General features: G+C 52.4%; 1 protein-coding gene across 2 annotated transcripts in view; it reads right to left on the bottom strand.

Annotated features, from left to right (window-relative positions):
• The window catches only part of BMP7 (bone morphogenetic protein 7), a 95,807-nt gene that overhangs the window by 45,915 nt on the left and 31,934 nt on the right, over positions 1-17,958 (bottom strand). For both annotated transcript variants that reach the window (XM_074406693.1, XM_003932614.4), the window contains exon 2: positions 12,164-12,356. In XM_074406693.1, coding sequence (XP_074262794.1) covers positions 12,164-12,356 — 193 coding nt within the window. The remainder of the gene's footprint in view (positions 1-12,163; positions 12,357-17,958) is intronic.

The following is a 17,958-nucleotide window of genomic DNA, read 5'->3' on the forward strand; positions in this document are numbered from 1 at the left end:
CCTGGAAGAAAGCAAGCTTCACATTTTCTTTTGGACCCGACTCTTGTCACTCTCTTTGCTTGAGATACCAGGGTTTAAGCCCCAGAATTTCTGGAAAACTGGAGGCTCTCACCGCTCCATTCAACCCCGGCATGATCCATCTGGAAACCCACCGGAACTAAGCCTTGAGCTGGATTCCAGCTTATAGAATACATCAAGAACTCTGATGAGACATCAAGAACCCCTGGGGTGTCCCCAGAAAAACTTGGGGTGCTCTGCAGAGCCTCTGACACGGCTCTGGGGGAAATCCCACATGGACCGGCAGCTGCCTGCACCTGGCACCGTGGAGGCGGCGGGCGGCCGTGGAGGATGGGACACTCATCTTTCTAGACTTCCCCTGGTGGCCCCATTTCCTCCAGCCTCCAGGTCCAGACCAAAATAGAATGTGGTAAATTCAGCCTCTTTCACGCAGCACACTCAAAGAATAAGCACCACAAATACAGTCCTCGCCCTCCATCATCTTTCCAGCCTCTCTTTCTTCTTCTGTTTTTTTTTTTTTTTTTTTTTTAAAGAGAACCACAGGCTGTTTTAAGATTCCAAACACAGAGACAGAAAAAGTGCAGCAGAGCAGGGAGCCAAGGCAAGGGAACTTGACAGTGCTTTGCAGACAGAAACAAGTGACGCAATCGCCAAATTCAAGATTTCGCAGAAACAGAGGTTGGGTTGGAACATGTGGAAAAGGCTGATCGGGCGTCTAAGCTTATCTCATGGCCGAATCCTTAAGCCGGAGGGGTCCAGGAAGGGGGCAGGCTGACGACATCGGCTTGCACTTAGTAGCCCCTCACCGGGTCCCAGGAGCTATGAGATGCCAAAGCTGCCCCTTGCCAGGGAGCCCTCCCGGCTGCCCTGTGTGGCTGACACTCAGCCTCAGTCACGCTTCAGCAACTCCAGAGGCAGATCCTGAGTCAAAGACTTGAATGCAAGTAGTCTGTCTGAGAGGTGACCCCAGGAACCACCTGGAGGGGGTGGGGAAGTGAGGCAGCCTGGAGGTCATCAAAACACAACGGTGTGGGTCTGGGACTCAAACCCGTCAGGATCCCCTGGAGACCGTGCTCCTGAGGGGTACACCTGAAGGTGAGGGGTGTCTCCTGAGAGTGAGGGGTGTCTCTTGTGAGGGGTGTCTCCTGAGGGTGAGGGGTGTCTCCTGAGAGTGAGGTGTATCTCCTGAGGGTGAGGGGGTGTCTCCTGAGGGTGAGGAACTGTGCATCTGAGGGGTGAGGGGTGCATCTGAGGGGTGAGGGGTGCTCCTGAGGGTGAGAGGGCTGGGGAATTCTCCGCGGGCCTTGACTCCAGCTCCTCAGTGGGTCAGAGAAAGCCCTAGCCCAGCCCCCACATAGGGAAAGGTGTGTGGGGAAGGGAAGCCTGGAGGTCTGTGACTCAGTGGGTCCATCTCTTCGAGGAGGGGCGGAGGCCCTGTCCAAGGTCGCAACTGGTGAGGCTGACTTGGCAGGAGTCACCTGCCTAAGCAGCCAGACAGGGGCTGGAGGAGAACTGCTGCCTACCTTCGTGGCAGGGAACCCACCAGGGCAACCTGTGGAGGCATGCGCAGAGAAAAGCGATGCAGGGGGAGCTGGAGGATCCCTCCTATGTCCGGGAGCAAGACTAGGGCTCAGACATGCTCTTCCTACTGCGTCGTGAACCCCCACACGTGAAACACCCAAGGGGAAGGGGCAGAGGCAGGGCTCGGCTGGAGAAAGCTTTCCAAGGAGAATGACCACAACCAGTTTCTTGGGAGGCTCCCGGTTCCAGCCCTCAATCCCACTTGCAAACTTGACTCCCAAACCACCCCACCCACCCTCTCCTACTTTGGGACCTGTGGGTTCAAACCCAGAGCAAGAGGCTGAGCCCACTTCCCTAAGCCCACAGCATGGAGGGGAAAGAGCCTGCTTTTGAGGATACCCCAAGTGCCATCTTTAAAGAGCCCCTAACTAGGCCCTGGGGAAGAGTGAGGAAACAAAGAACCCTTACCCCAGGAAGGCTCTTTTAGTCTAGTGTCCACTCAAGAAGCAGAGCCATGTGGAGTACTCCATGCTAGGCACTGGGGTTGCCATAGCTGAAAGTCCAAGGGTTACAAGGACTCCAATCTGGGGACCCCGTGTGGCTGTGACCCAGGCCACCCAAGTCCAGAAGACATCGAGCCACAGCCAGAGTGCAAGGATTCGGGTTGAGTTTTAAAACAGGTGGAGCTGAGGTAGACCCAGCAATAGTGGGAGAGGATTCTGCAGTAACTCCCTGCAAATGCTGGTTGACTGTCACCCTCAGAAACAAGCAAAGCCAGAGGGACACATGGGCAGGAGGAGCCCCAGGGGATGTGGCCACTGAGGGCAGGTGGCATCCTGGACAGGACAGAAGGACAAGAAGTCAAAGCAAAGGGGTCTGGAGTAAATGACTGACTTTCCTTAATAAAAATGCAGATGCTGAGTCCTTGATGATGAAAAATGTGCCCTATTGATGGAAGGTTAAAATAGGGGAAACTGGACGTGCTTCTGTGTGCTGTGTCTGTGTTGTTGTGTTTCGGTGGATCTGTGTGTTTCCACGTGTTCGTGTGTACAGGAGACAGCTGGTGATGAGGCCGGGGCTGAAAGATATCTGTATAAAGACATCTGTCAACACAGGTATCAACAGACATCTACATCAAGGGAGATGGCAAGGCCAGGACCGGCTTCACGGGCATGTGACCCTCGCAGCCACACGGGGCCCGGCACACAGAAGTATCTGTGCTCCGTTTCATGCTCTGCTGTTGCTGTCTTGAAATCTTTTATACAGTTTTGTCAAGGGGCCCCATGTTTTCATTTTGCACTGGGCCATGAAAAAGACACGGCCAGTCCTGGGAGCTTGTTTTTAAACATTAATAATGAAAACTCCTAACCCCTACACCTGACTAGTTGGGGTTAAACATAGGAACCTGTCTTTTTCTCTTCCAATATATTTCCAGGAGGTTCTGACAACAGCTGGGTGTGAGCACTACCCCAGACAGATGTGTGTGAGGCACTGCACAGCTGGTGTTTAGTGTAGGCAGCAGTGAGCGGATGAAGGGGAAGGTGGGAAGACAGGGTGGGCAAGGGACTTCCCACTTAAGTGTGTTCAGCTTTGGCTGTGTCACCCAGAGGCGCGTCACGTCCCGCCCCCACCCCGTGCTTCTCAATCAGGGCCATTCTGCCCCGTCTCCATTTCCCAACTCTTCTCTAGGGCCTAGTTAGGAGCCCTTTAAAGATGGGACACTGAGAATGTCTGATGACATTTTTGGTTTCACAGCTGAGTGTGGGGATGTCATTGGCATCTGGTGGGCAGAAGCCGGGGCTGCTGCTGAACCCCCTGCAATGCCCAGGAGCACCCTTACCCCAGAGGATGAGCCACTCCCAAAGGTCACTACTGCAGAGGCTGGAAAATGGAAACCCTGCCTCAAATGACAATGTATAAAGACTTCTGCTCTCTTGATGGGACTAGAGTGAGGATGCACTTTTCTCTCCAGAACCTCTAGCAGGAGGAGTGAGCCAAAGTCACCCTTCGGGGCACTCTGCGCAGCACTGCTCCTTACCTGGCCAATCCCACTGCCTGATGCTCCTACAGGCCTTTCCTGGAAGCATTTTTTTTTTTTTTTTTTTTTGAGACAGAGTTTCGCTCTTGTTACCCAGGCTGGAGTGCAATGGCGTGATCTCGGCTCACCACAAACTCCGCCTCCTGGGTTCAGGCAATTCTCCGCCTCAGCCTCCTGAGTAGCTGGGATTACAGGTACGCACCACCATGCCCAGCTAATTTTTTGTATTTTTAGTAGAGACAGGGTTTCACCATGTTGACCAGGATGGTCTCCATCTCTTGACCTCATGATTCACCTGCCTCAGCCTCCCAAAGTGCTGGGATTATAGGCGTGAGCCACCACGCCCGGCCTTCCTCGAAGAATTTTCTAATCCTTTACTCTCACAGCCACACAATCCTCAGCTGAGGGTCAGCTTCGGAGAAACCCAACCTGAAACCAGTGGTCAACAGGTTTCACTTGATGGCAGCTTCACTCAATGCCAGTGGCTGCCTTATTTAGAGGCCTGTACTAAGGATCCAGGGAAAGGAAAGGCTGGGATCCATTAGCAATGCCTGCCTTGGTCCCCGGGGGAGAAGGGTGGCATGTGTGCTGGAAGGCAAGGCCAGGTGTCAGCTTTCCTGCTTCCATTCTTGGGGTGATGAAATGGAAAGCCAGGGGCATTGTTGAGGACAGGGAAGAATACGGCACCAACAGAGTGACAATAGGAAGGCAAAAGAAGAAGCAGGTTTGGAAGAACCTTGAGTATCTACCCACATGCCTACTTCCAGTCTGAACTTGAACTAGCTCATTAACTGTGGCTGTCTCCTTTAAAACACCGTCTTCCTGGTACGCCTGTATTCCCCATCCTTAGAGTTAGTATTTGAGCAGACACTTTTCTTCCCAGCTACAGATGACTGTGCTTATGACCAAATTGAAAAATATTAATTCTCTTTGTCTCCTGCCAAAAAGGCTAAAGCAATTACAGACCCTGATCTGAAACACAGATGTTAATACATTTGGATGTTAATACATTCTGCAGGCTTGCAGAGGCCCAGGGCCAAGCATGAAGTGCTTTTGGAATCAAAGCGCCAGATCAAGTTATCCAGAGAGCTACCTCCACGAAAGCCCATTCTCCCCTCATGCATTCCAGCGTAAAGAACTCCAGGCTGCGGCACACACGCTGCCTCCCCTATTTGCAAACAAGAACCGACCTACCCTTGGGCACCCACTGGCACGCAGCTCTAAATAACGTATTTATAATCATCGCAGGGGAACATCCATAGGATCAAAACGTATCATAATTACAGGCAATTTTCACTTGGTGGAAATCAGGCTCAGATGCTGAAGAAAGACTGCAAGCAAGGCATTCTCGAGTTTCTGTTCTGGAAGGGAAAGCATGGTGGAGCATTTGCTAGGACGGACCAGCCCCAGGGCAAAGATGTTGGCCGGCACTCGCTCATCCAGCAGGTATCTGTGGTGCATGGCTCAGGCACACAGGACCACACCATGCAGCCTGGGAACTCAGGAAGCCCACATCCTCAAAGGGGAGCCCAGGTCACGCTTTCATCCTTTCATGCATTCAATGTCTTACTGAGCACCTACTATGCACCAGGCTCTAGGCAAAATGGGTACCACAGGGAGCAAACTCCTGCCCTTGTGTGCCCATTGCTGTCTCTGCTGGGCCCCACTCGCATCTCGCTCAGACCTTACTACATGTCCCCACGTGACTCGGCAAGGTTCTAACGCTCTCCAAGTCCACACAACTTCCAAGTGGTGGAAGGAAGGCAGCTCCCGGTGCATCTGCAAAGCCTCACTACACACAGCTGGGACAGGCTGGGCAGGTCACTGGTCTTCTCTGACTCAGTTTCCTTGTGTGGAAAATACGATTCGCCCCACCGTGACCCAATTTACAGGACTGGACTGCCATGAGGAGAAAGCAAAAAGTGTATCCGTCAGCCAAGGAAGAAAAACGTGACTGGGGAAAGATGCAAGCTTCTCATCCTTAATCCCCAGCCCAGGATTGGGCCTTCATTTCCTTGCCTGTGAAAAAGGGTGTAGGACCAGGCACCGAGGCTCACACCTGTAATCACACCAGTCGGGGAGGCCAAGGCAAGTGAATAACTTGAGGCCAGGAGTTCGAGATCAGCCTGGACAGCATAGTGAGACCTAATCTCTGCAAAAGTGAAAAACTGGCCAGGCATGGTGGTGTGTGCCTGTGGTCCCAGCTACTTGAGAGGCTTGGGTGGGAGGATCGCTCGAGCCTGGGAGGTGGAGACTAAGGTGAGCTGTGATCACTCCACTGCACTCCAGCAGAGCAAAAGAGCAAGACCCCGCCTATCTCTATCTCCAAAAAAAAAAAAAGGGGGTGGGCAGGGATAAGGGTGCCTCCATGGGGGGTTGTTGTGGGAAGTAGTAAAGAGTCCCCATCGCATGCAATTAGCTTTTGTCATCATGACTGTTCCCAAAGGCAGCCATCCCTCCTCCCAGTATAGATAAGCATCATGGGAGAGAGGTGGCTCCAATATCACATTGTGGACTCTGCTAAATTGATGGAAACGTAAAGGGAGCAGACCTTCCCCACAGGTGGTCTGCAAGAGGGGAGGACCGCCCACCTCGCAGGGACGCCCGCTAGGCTTCACTGCACATGCTGTAACACCTATGGGGAATCAGGGAAAATGTGGGCCACTTGCTCAGCCCCCCGCCCACGGCAAACACTCAGCAAACCCGGCCACCACCTCTATTCTCCCCGTGAAGCCAGGCTTGGGATAAATTATGGGAAGAAATAACAGGGACAGAGATCAAAAAAGCCACCAAGGCCCACCAGATGGCCTCAGACCACAGGACGGGAAGCCAGCGGGCATCTGGCCCCCGGATGCTGAGCGGGGCATGCCAGCCTTGTCTCCGGCATTAATTGGATTGAACACAGTGGTTTGCTGTCTCTGCCCAGCAGGGTGGCTTTTTGCAGAGGGATCCTGCAGATCCATGCGAGGACCCCACAGGGAACCAAAGGCATAAAGGGCCTGCCACTCCCGCTCAGGCAGCTTCAGGCTGGGTCCTGGAGTGGGGCCCAAAGAAATGGGCTGTGAGCAAAAAATGCCAAGACTCCTTGACGAGGGCTGCCCTCCTCTGACCTTCCAGGACATCCTGGAAGTTCCCAGCAGCTAGAAGGAATCTTCCTTGCCCTCTGAAGAGGCTACTCGGGAAGCTGAACTGGTACATCCTGAGAAGGCAGCTCAAAACCAGAGCTCATGCCCTGGGGCTGAGGTGTAGCGGGAAGAGGTAGAAGCCAGGAGACGAGAAAAAAGGCACGTAGCCCTCTGGAGCAGTGAGAAGCTCCAGAGGCTTCCAGAAGCTTCTTGAGCCAGAGTCCAAAGAAATCTTCACCCTTAGCCAGTCCCTTTCCTGTGCCATTGAGACTGACAATTATGGTCTGGACTACACTTTGGGCTCAGTCTTGTAGGAATAAAAACAGTCTTCTCTGAGAGACCAAGCTGAAGGGAACATGGAATGTGTCGGAGAAGGCCAACATGGTGAAAACCCGTCTCTACTAAAAATAAAACAATTAGCCAGGAGTGGTGGTGCACACCTGTGATCCCAGCTACTTGGGAGGCTGAGGCAGGAGAATCTCTTGAACCTGGGAGGCGGAAGTTACAGTGAGCCAAGATCGCTCCATTGTACTCCAGCCTGAGTGACAGAGCGAGATTCCATCTCAAAAAAAGAAAAGAAAAGAAATCTCTTTTCTTCCATCTCTTGGACATGTAAGACAGCTCACAGGTGAGAAATTACAGAGCTCTTAACCACCTGTTCACACCCCAGCACACAGGGAATCAAGCTGGGAGCTTTTAAAGCACACCCAAGCAAGCCCCACCGATCAGGAGTTTTAAAAGCCTCTGTGATTTTAATGCACAGCCGAGGCTGAACACCAGCTCAGGACCCATCAGTGGACCCATCTGAGTCCCAGGTGAGGAAATCAGCACTGTGGGAATCACTGAGGCAGGGCCGCGGCCAAGACAGTGGATGCTACAATCTAAGAGCTGGGGTTCGAGTCCTGTCTCTGCCACTTTGCAGCTATGTGCTCTCGGGCAAGGTGCTTCCCACCTAGGAGCCAGGCTCTGCACCTGTAAAATGGGGATGACACGTCTTCATAGGAACTTTTCCAAGGCACGAAACACAGCTGAAGCGTCCAGCACAGTCGCAAACGGTAAGCCCCATGCAACAAGAAGCCTTGGCCACAGGGGTGGGGACATGCTCGGAACATGACGTGGCTCTCTGCCTAAACATGCTTGTGGGGCCTAACGGCAGGGCAAACCCTACCAAGACTCTTGCTACTAAGTCCGGAATCTGCACATAATAAGTCGCCACCACCCCAGGGTCCCCAGGAAAGGACTGGCCAAGAAACCCACGGCCCACTGCCCAAGGGCCACCCTGGGAGGGGGCTGCAGCGTTCCTCCTTCCTCATCCAGCTCCATTTACTTCTCAGGTCCGTGGACCAAAATCATCAGGGCATCCCCTGGGAGCTTCTCAGAAAGGCAGAAACTCAGGGCCCCCATCTCAGGGCTGGTCGAAGGCAGGAGCCCCTGCCTGGGCTAAAGGGACCCAGGGAGCTAAGCCCAGGCCTCCTCTGCCAATCCATCCCACGTGGTGGGGACAGGCAGGGAGCAGCTCCCTCTTCCTCAGAGTGACTCAGGCTGCAGCTGATCCAAGTCTTGGCCCTGGAGTCCACGCTGAGGTCACCCTCCTGGCAGCCAACGTCGCTGAGATGAACCCAGGGACATTTTCAGCCAGCTGCCGACATCATCTCGACCTTGGTGGTGGCTGACTCCCTTGGAGCAGATTCTGCTGCCCTGGCTAGCCTTGGCCTCCCAGGGGGTGCTCAGAGGCCAGCTCCCAAAGCAGAAGTGTGTCGCCTACATGTGGGGCAGCACTGTGGAGGGGGCAAGCCTGGGACGCACTTGGGGAGAGACAGGGGGGAAGGCTGGGATGGAAGGCGCCAGGTCCCAGCTCCACAGGAGAAACAGGGCAACCAGCACGACCCCGACCACAGATAGCCTCAGCTTCAGCTGGAACCAAAGTCCACAGCAATGGGAACAGGAGGAGCAAGTCCAGCTCCTAGAAGCCGGCCCCAGCTGGCCTGGCCCCAGGCCTGGGGTTCAGAAAATGAGGAGAAGACTACGATCCTTTAGCAGCCCCTTCTCGCCCCTGCAAGGCTTCTGAAGCCACGGTCACTGTCCCCAGACCTGCCTCTGAGCCCCCACTCACTCCACAGCCCGCCAAGGGCGGCTCCAACGTGCCTTTCCAGCTGTCTGGGGCCGCGCGTTAGGCAGGGCCACGGGGCTGTGGAAGGCCTCCAGTTCAGCTCATTATCGGAATTTAATCTGGATTCCAAGAGATCAAGAGGACTCAGTGGAAAGTGACTCCCACAAGGGGAGAGACGCTGAGGCCGACCCAAAGCCAGCTAATCCCCAGCACCCCCGGGCTTTCCTGGAGCTCAGGCACAGCTCGTCAGATGTCCCAGCCCTGCACAGCTGGGCAGCTGGCAGCACAGAGAACGAGGCAGCCACACGGCGGGCGGAGGCCGCGGGGCAGGGTCCGGGCTGAGGAAGGCAGGAAGACCTTCGGCTGGGAGAAGCCGTGCGGCCCCAGGTTGGGGACATGCAAAGAGCCCCATCTCTGAACGGGTGAACTGCAGAAGCGTGGGGGATTCGAAGAGCATTTTCAAGCTCAGGGCTTTGTCCCCACTGGGAGACGGCAGAATGGGAGGAATCGGCACAAGGGAGGCAGTGCCACCACCTGGGCTCGTGGCTTCCTAAGGAGGTCTTGCTCCACCTCCTGCTGCGATGACGATGCTACTAACGCAGGTGACCATGTATTGAGCACCTCCTGTGTGTGAGCCACGGTTATAAGGATGTTACCCTCTTTCATCCACAGCACAACTCTGGAAGGGAGATTCAATTATTATCCCCATTTTACAGAGGAGAAAACTGAGGCTCTGAGAGTTGACTCTTTCCCAAGGCCACACAGGTACCTGGTGGCAGGATTTGAACCCATGCTCTTAATAGCTGGGGAACTACATAATAGGGGTGTCTTGGTTCTAGATTCAAAAACAACCTATCCAGACAATGAATAAATAATATTTTTTAATTTAACAATTTAACTTCTGAAGAATGGAGGCTTTGCTTCAGGAGACACAGGAAGAACGTTAGAAACCTAAAGAAAGCAGCTCCATCCTTCCTCCCGCTGCTTCTCAGCCCCACCCCTTCCTTACTCATGGCTCCCACCTGCCATGTCCTCTCCTCTGCTGGAACGGGAGCTCCCACAGGGCAGGGACTCATGTCCACTTCCTTCCAGTTGATGCCCTCAGGCAGGGCACACAGCAGGTACCGTGCTGAGGGGGCTGCATCACCCAGCAGACCAGAAGCCCCCGGAGCAGGACCCCAGCGATAGAATGGGCACCCTCAAGCTCAAGTTGCTTGTTGCCGGCAGCCTGGCTGGGAAGACGCCTGGAACACCCGTCCCTCCTCGAAACACAGTGCCTCAGGCCTGCTGCCCACCCCTGCAGGCCTCAGGAGCCACCCCAGGTGTCTCAGGCAAGACAGCAGAGGCACCTCAGACCATGATGGGACCAGGTGTCCACGAAGCAGGAGCTGGGTGGCAAATCCAGAAAACAGCCTGGACACGGAGGCCATGGTTTCACCCTAAACAAGGAGCTCCCTGGCTGCTAGGAGTGGATGTCAATGCCACCTCCCCAGAGAGCTGCCCAGCAATGTCTACCAAAGCTACCCATGTGTGGGCCCTCTGACCCCACAATTCTATCTCTAGAACATTATCTGACTGATAGACATGAACAGGTGTGTCAGCAGGGATGCCCGCCCTGTAGCACAATCTCTCATAGGACAGAGGAGCCAGCGAACACGCCTGAAACACAGCACAACCCGTGCCTGGAACAGTGAGGTGACTCGGAAGACAAGGGCACCCGTATGAACCACCAGGAAAAGCTGCCAGGGTTCATCATCCAACGACGAAAGCCAGGGGCAGGAGTGAGTGCACCTCAGGGTTCAACATGTGAAAACAATAGCACGCAGACACAGGTGCTGATTTCAGGAGACTCAAGACACCTGCAGCAGGGACTGCCTCGGGGAAGGGGCCTGGGAGCCTTCATTTTCACTGTGGTTTCTTTTCTTCCTTTTTGATTGTATACCATGAATATGTCTTGCCTACTCAAAAACATTTTTTTTTTTTTGAGACAGACTCTTGCTCTGTCACCCAGGCTGGAGTGTAGTGACCCGATCTTGGCTCATGGCAACCTTCTCCTCCAAGGTTCAAGCAATTCTCCTGCCTCAGCCTCTTGAGTAGCTGGAATTACAGGCACACACCACTACACCTGGCTATTTTTAATATTTTTATTAGAGACGGGGTTTCACCATGTTGGCCAGGCTGGTCTCGAACTCCTGACCTCAAGTGATCCACCTGCCTTGGCCTCCCAAAGTGCTGGGATTATAGGCGTAAGCTACTGCACCTGGTCTAAAAACCAATTTTTGAAAGAAATATGTTTCATAAGCATGGGCTCCAGCTTTGCAAACCTGGCTTACAACCGAATGTGGCCACATTCTCTCTGGGGGGGGGCCTCATTCTTTGGCTTCCGGTCACTTCAGTTGTCCCCATTTCGCAAATGAGTCACCACTTCTGAAGGCTATTGTGAATATGAAACGAGGTAACGAGTGCAAAACACTGGAACACTCAAGAACAGTTTTGTCTTCTTGGTATTTAGGTGAACCCCCAAATAGCGGCGCTTGGCAAACGTGGCTGGAATGGTTCTCCTGTCCCTGTCTTCGGTGACAAGTCCCCTTTCTAGCTGAAGATACTAGGCCCACATCACAAGGAGGTGCCCACACCACCTTCCTTCCGTTAATTTCCCTGCCATGGCACCCCAGTGGGGACACTAGACGTCTGACAGCCCGAGGCGTCCAGCAACCCAGCCACTGGGAAATATGACCTTGGTCATTTCCGCCTCGGGGCTATACGAATAGAATGCACCTGCTAAACATTCCGGCCCGTTTTCTTAGCCTCCTCACCTCTCACAAGACCTTGAAATTAATGGATCTTGATAAATGAAAGACTTTCAACACACACATTTGGTTTCTGACCTAGTGATTCTTGGAAGGCTATGCGTTCTCTGTTTATTTTCTGGTTTGAGTTTTTTCCTTCCCCTAACATTTTATTTTAGATGGCCATTTTAATTGGTTGCCTGATGTCACGCACTGGGTTTCAGAGTGATGAATGGGAGAGAGGTGGCCCTTCGCGAACGTTTCTTTCCCTTCCCCTTTTCTTCTATGTTCCTTAGCACCCAGCCAGATCCAGACTGCCTATAAATACCCGCATGGCACCACGCATCCCCAGGCTCCCTGGCCTTCTACTATTGCTGAATTCGTTGTCAGTCACTGCCTTAAGAAAGTGACATACACCATCCGCATTCATTAGAAGAGATAGCTGGTACGGGGGCTGGCACGTGGTTATGCCAATCTGATCCATCCTCCGGCTGTCACCCCCTTCTTCCTCTACCCCCAGAGGGAACTCAGCACCCCTCCCAGATACCCATACAGCACCCACCTGCCCAAGTGCTCCTGGAGCACCTGATAAACGCTGATCCGGAACGTCTCGTTGTCGAAGCGTTCCCGGATGTAGTCCTTGTAAATCCGGAATTCGGCTGCCGTCACAGCTTCCCCTTCTGGGATCTTGGAAAGATCAAACCGGAACTCCCGGTGGTGGTAGCGCGGGTGGAAGAATTCCTTATCATGTTCCACTGGAAGGGGAAGAGAACACACATCGGCACCAACAGCTCGTTAGTGTCTGGGCTTCACTCCAGCTGCAAGTCCAAGCATCTCGCCTAAGCTAGATGGAGGCGCGCCCACTGCCAGTGACCCCAGAGACAACTGCTCCTTCCGCACCGACACACTGCAGACTGGAGGGTCATGGGCCCAGACCCCATGGTCCCCATGGTCATCATGAATGACAAGAGCATGACTCTGTGTCCAACCTGCTGGGAAAAGTAGGGCACTAACCACAGCCATCCAAGAGGTCCTGGCCAGACTCAGGTCCCAGTGGCTGAGGCCTGGGTTGGAATCTGGCCTCAGCCACCAACCAACACAGTGGCCCTAGAGAAGATAACAGAAAACCTCTATGGACCCCAATTTCATCTTCTAAAAAATGGGGATCATAATTCTCCTTCAGGGGTTGCGGTCAGGGATGAATGATCTAATTCATACAAATCGTTTAATATCTGCTAGGGCTGGATAACTGTTAGCTACTGTTGGTAAGCATAAATCTTACTGTGAGTAGTATGGGATATCTCTAGGACCAGGGGTTCTCAGCCCTGAATGCACATGAAAATCGCTGTGGAAGCTTTTAGAAAATATTGATGTCCTGGCCCAGGTGTGGGCTGGTAAACATTTAACAACCGGCTCTCTGGGACCTGATATGAAGCGTCTGCTGATTCCACGGTGTAAATACCACCACCCTGGCAGATTTCAAGCTACCAACGTGAGGCCACTGAACACGGATGGGAAGAGAAGCACACAGTGAGCTCCAGCATGCAGCTACTCCTACCCCCTCCTGAACCAAGGAAATCCATGTCTTTTTAAAGCATCCTCAGATATTTCTAACGAGGAGCCAAGGTTTACAACCACAGCAGTAGACTAACAGCAGTCAAAGGAGTGGATGGCAGAGTGCAGGGGGCGGGTGGACAGGTTGGAAATGACTTCAGGACAAAATAAGGCAAGAGGCCTCCACCCTTCTCGCTTCTCCTGGCAGCGATATGAGACTAAGATGCCATGTCCATTTCATAGATGATAAGCACCAGGATGAAAGCCCAGGAATGGTGTTTCCAGGTGGGGACCTGTGGCTCCTGTGGCTCATGCCCTCTCTGGACCAAAATGGAGCAGCAGTGACACTGGGAGCCATGGAGGACTGGAAGGGGCAGAATGACCACTCTCGGCCCAGTGGGCAGAACCTGCAGGCACCATTCATCTGCTGGAAAACACAGCCCATCTCCACTTCCTGTCTGGAGGTGGGGAACTGGAGAGAGAGAGGGAGAAAGAGCGGACCCAGTTTGGCCACCAGATTGGTCAGAATAAAGGAGAAATGCGATCGGCAATCTTCAGCTCTCAGGCTGGGTTATGGCTGCCTGGCTTCATGTGGGACAGCAGGCAGGAACTCCCTTGAGGAAGAGGTTCACAGTACTGGCTGCCACAAGACCCTTGCTGAGCGGCTCCATTCAAAACAGTCTGGTTTAAACCTTAACAATAATCCAAAAAGAGAGCGGGGTGAGGGCAGGGAGCATGGGGGAACCCACTCAGGCTGTTCCCTATTGGGAAGAAGGGGCAGATGAAGTCCCTGAGGCTGGAGGCTCTGGCTGGGCACAGGAGTGTCCCTGTCTTTGGAGAGACCTTGGGAAGACAACCTCTGAACTGCAGCTGCTAGAATCCTGGGTCGTATAAGGAGAGCTGGCAGGAGGGAAGGGCTCTCCAGAAACCGTTCCAGGGTCCCTCCAGATGACAGCTCTCCTTGTCACAACACACTTCTCATGCCCACAAGGAACCCTTCTCTCCTGATCCCATCTATGGGACAGGCCAGATGAATGGGAGAGAAGGCCACAGGGATGTCACCAGTCCCCCGCTTTTATTTCCAGAGAAGGCAGGAGCCGCTACAAAGGACAGCCACTTTACCAAGTGAGCCCAGGGAGGTGACCCCAAGTGGGAAGATGGGGCAAAGGGCCTGACTATGTCACCATGGGAATGCCCCGGGCCAGTCCTCTGTCACCTTTCCAGCTCAGTCAACCCTCACGCCAGCCCTAAGAGGTAAGCAGCCCTAGGAGGTAAATACAGTTCTGCATAGGTGGCTGGGGCATGCACCTGAGACCCAGGAGGTGTCCAGTGGCCTCCCCAGGGCCAGACAGCTGGGACTCAAGCCCAGGTCCTGTCTGAACCAGAGTCCTGAACCACCATGCATCTCAGCTGCTGCATGAACAGGTTTGCAAGGGGCAGTCCTCTGCGTGTTTGCTAGAACTTTCTAACTGCACTGTTGCATACATGTAGCATGTTAACGTGTGTAAACCAAAGTTAACCCAGTCATGGAGATTCCTCCCAGGTCAAGAAAAAGAACATTATCAGCCCCCTCTCCCTCCCTGGACTTCTCAAACCATGGGTTAGCTTCACCTGCTTTTGAACATTCTCTGAAGGGCCTCATACGATATATCGTCTTTTGCACCTGGCTTCTTTCATTTACCAGAGCTTGGGCTTTTCATCCGTGTCATCGTGCATGTTCGTTCATCCTCACGGCTGTAGGACAGTCCATAGTTGTACTAGACCACAATTCATGTAGCATTCGATAGTTCACAGGCATTCAGGGAGTGTCCAGATTGGGGCTTGAAAGCAGTGCCGCTATGGACATCACAGGACACGCGCTTCACGCCGGGAAGTGAGATCGTGCTTGCGTGTTAGTCACCCTGGAAGCTGTTCCTAATGCACTGCATCTGAGACGTTTTTGGTTTTTTTGTTTTTTGAGATGGAGTTTTGCTCTTGTTGCCCAGGCTGGTGTGCCATGGCATGATCTTGACTCACCACAACCTCCACCTCCCAAATTCAAGTGATTCTCCCATCTCAGCCTCACAGGTAGCTGGGATTACAAGTGCGTGCCACCACACCCGGCTAATTTTTGTACTTTTAGTAGATATGCGGTTTTACCATGTTGGTCAGGCTGGTCTTGAACTCCTGACCTCAGGTGATCTGCCCACCTTGGCCTCCCAAAGTGCTGGGATTACAGGCATGAGCCACCACACCCGGCCCTGAGAGGTTTTTAAGAGCGAGCGTTCTAGGAGAGAGGTGGAAGAGGCCAGGCCTGCTTCATGAAGGAGGTAGTACAGTCTCCGGACGATTCATGGCTTCTCAAGTGCTTTCTCCAGGGGACCGGGAGAGGTGAAGCACAGACGAAGTCCCGTTCCAGCCAACTCTGTTCTCCACCGCAGCACAGTCAGACCTCCGCAGGTCAGGAAGAGCCCTTGCTGTGCACAATGCTTCAGCTTTCAGGAGAGAGGGCTGCTCCTGCAGTCATGCACAGGGGCCGAGTCCAGCGTCTTGAACACAGTGGGTCCCCAGAAAACCTCAGTTCCCTGCCCCCAGTGCTGGATGAACCTGGCTTCAGAACAGCCCCACTGGCAGAGACACAGTCATCCTGAGCAGAGAAGGAGGCTGGGAAACATCTGGTTTACCACTGAGGATGGCTGGAGAGCCCAGAAGTGCAAAACGCCTGTTTGCTGAGTGCTTACTCTGTCAGCCCCACACTGAGCACTCTTTGCCACCATCTGATGGAACCCCATGAGGCAGGATTGATCCCCATTTTACAGGTGAGGAAACTGAGGCTCAGGGAGGCCGGGTCACTTGTCAGAGGTGAAAAGTCAGGTGAGCAGCTGAACTGCAAAGCTCAACCCTCATGATCTTCACACTCTCTAGAGCCAGGTGGCCCGAGTTTCATCTTAGCTGTGCCACTTACCAGCTGTGTGACCGTCCCCAAGCCGCCTAATCCCCTGCGTTCTCCTCTCCCAGTGGATAATCACAATGGCCCTTTCCAATGGAGTTGTTGGAAGGATCACAGAAATAAGCCACTTGCTCATAGGAGAAAGCCACAGGTGAGCCATTTGAGTCCGCCAGTGTTACAGGGCCTCTAAAACAATGACAATCAATGCGGAAAAAGCAACATGTGCTGTGGGCATTCACACACTGCACGTGTGATTACATTTGCAAAAAAGAAAAAAAGTACAATAGACCGAACAATAAAGATTTGTTTGAATAAGCATGACATAAACACAGGTACGATCATTAGAGTCACGCCCAATGAAGAAAGGAAACACTGATACATAATTACAAATAGAAGATTTGTTGTAACAGCTGCAGGTACAACCATTGTTAATCCATAAGACAAACCGTAGCTTAACTGTTCGGGTATCAGGGTTACAAGATTTCTTTTCCAAAAGGAAACTCAGGGATAAAATGTGGAACTAAATTTCTTGCAAACATTCGTGGGCTCTTTGGTACGGCTTTCTGAAGAGGATTTCCTTCATTAGTTAACTGGGGACTCTCAGAAGCAGGAACCGCAATGTTACTCTATTCTCCCTGAAATTCATATCGTCACACGTTCGGAAAATAATTTTGTATGCATTATCAAAGAAAGAACGGTCACGAAGTGCACACGTGCAGAGATAAGCAGTGAATAATTCAAAGTTCAAACCCAATTCCAAATCTCATCTTTCCAAGGTTTCCCTTTTCTAGGGAAGCCACTCCACAGCGTGAAATCTACACCATTTCAACTCAAGTGTCAAGACAATTGAATTGTTAGCACTAAAGGAGGTAGAAGCTTGCATGTATTTTTCATGAGAAAATATGTCTTCATACTTTCTTCTTAAGTTAGCATATGTAGTTGATTACCCAGGACTTAGTTTTAAACTAAATGTCTACAGTTGACATCTCCCATCCCCACAGGGAAACCCAGTTACATCCTAGCACCCCAAAGGCTGAGAGAGCTCATAGGCATTCACAAAGGACTTTCATCTTCCAAAATTAAAAGGATTCAAATCCCCAAGACCAAAAGATAAGTCCAAAGAAAATGGCTTCTGGAAAACACCATCCTGACAGCAAACAGCCCCATCACTGTCCCAAAGACAAGTCCAGTGTCTTTTTTTTTTTTTTTTTTTTTAACCAAAACCTGAAATAGCCCCAAAACTGGCCCTGAGGGGGGAGGGAATTCTGGGGTGAAGGGTGTCAATAATGGGTTAGAGGCAGGTAGAAACAAAAAGCTGCCCACCTGGGTGCCCCCTTCGTGATCCTCTGCCATGTCAGGGAAGACTTCTGTACCAGGTGGGACCTGTCCCCAGCATCACTCAGGATTACCTTGCCTCTCCGTTCTTCCTCCCACCTACAGTTATAAGAAATATTCAGGCAAACCCCTCGCTAAGCTGGAATTCTCTCATTCGAAGGGAGGGCCACAACCAAAGAAACTGACAACCTGCTGTGTAGACTTGCGAACGGCAAACACATGCTTAAACGTTACCTGCAGTATTCAGAGCCGTGCTTCATGGGACAGTATTTAACATCCTACAAGTTGGGGGTTATGAACCCAAACATACGCATATGTGCAGTTGTACATAATAATACACAAAACTAAATGAACACAGTAAATTGTTACAAACATGAGAAAATAGGAACAGAAGACATCATGTTTCTCTTGCTGCCTGGGAGATCATTTTGTGCTGGGCACAGCTCATCGGGATGAGCAAAGTAGGGGCATGACTCACTGCAAAGCACAAGCAGAAGCCACGCCCATGTCTCCCTCTCCCCACCCCCCATCAGTCCATC

The sequence above is a fragment of the Saimiri boliviensis genome, chromosome 9 (assembly GCF_048565385.1).
Source record: "Saimiri boliviensis isolate mSaiBol1 chromosome 9, mSaiBol1.pri, whole genome shotgun sequence".
Taxonomy (NCBI): domain Eukaryota; kingdom Metazoa; phylum Chordata; class Mammalia; order Primates; family Cebidae; genus Saimiri; species Saimiri boliviensis.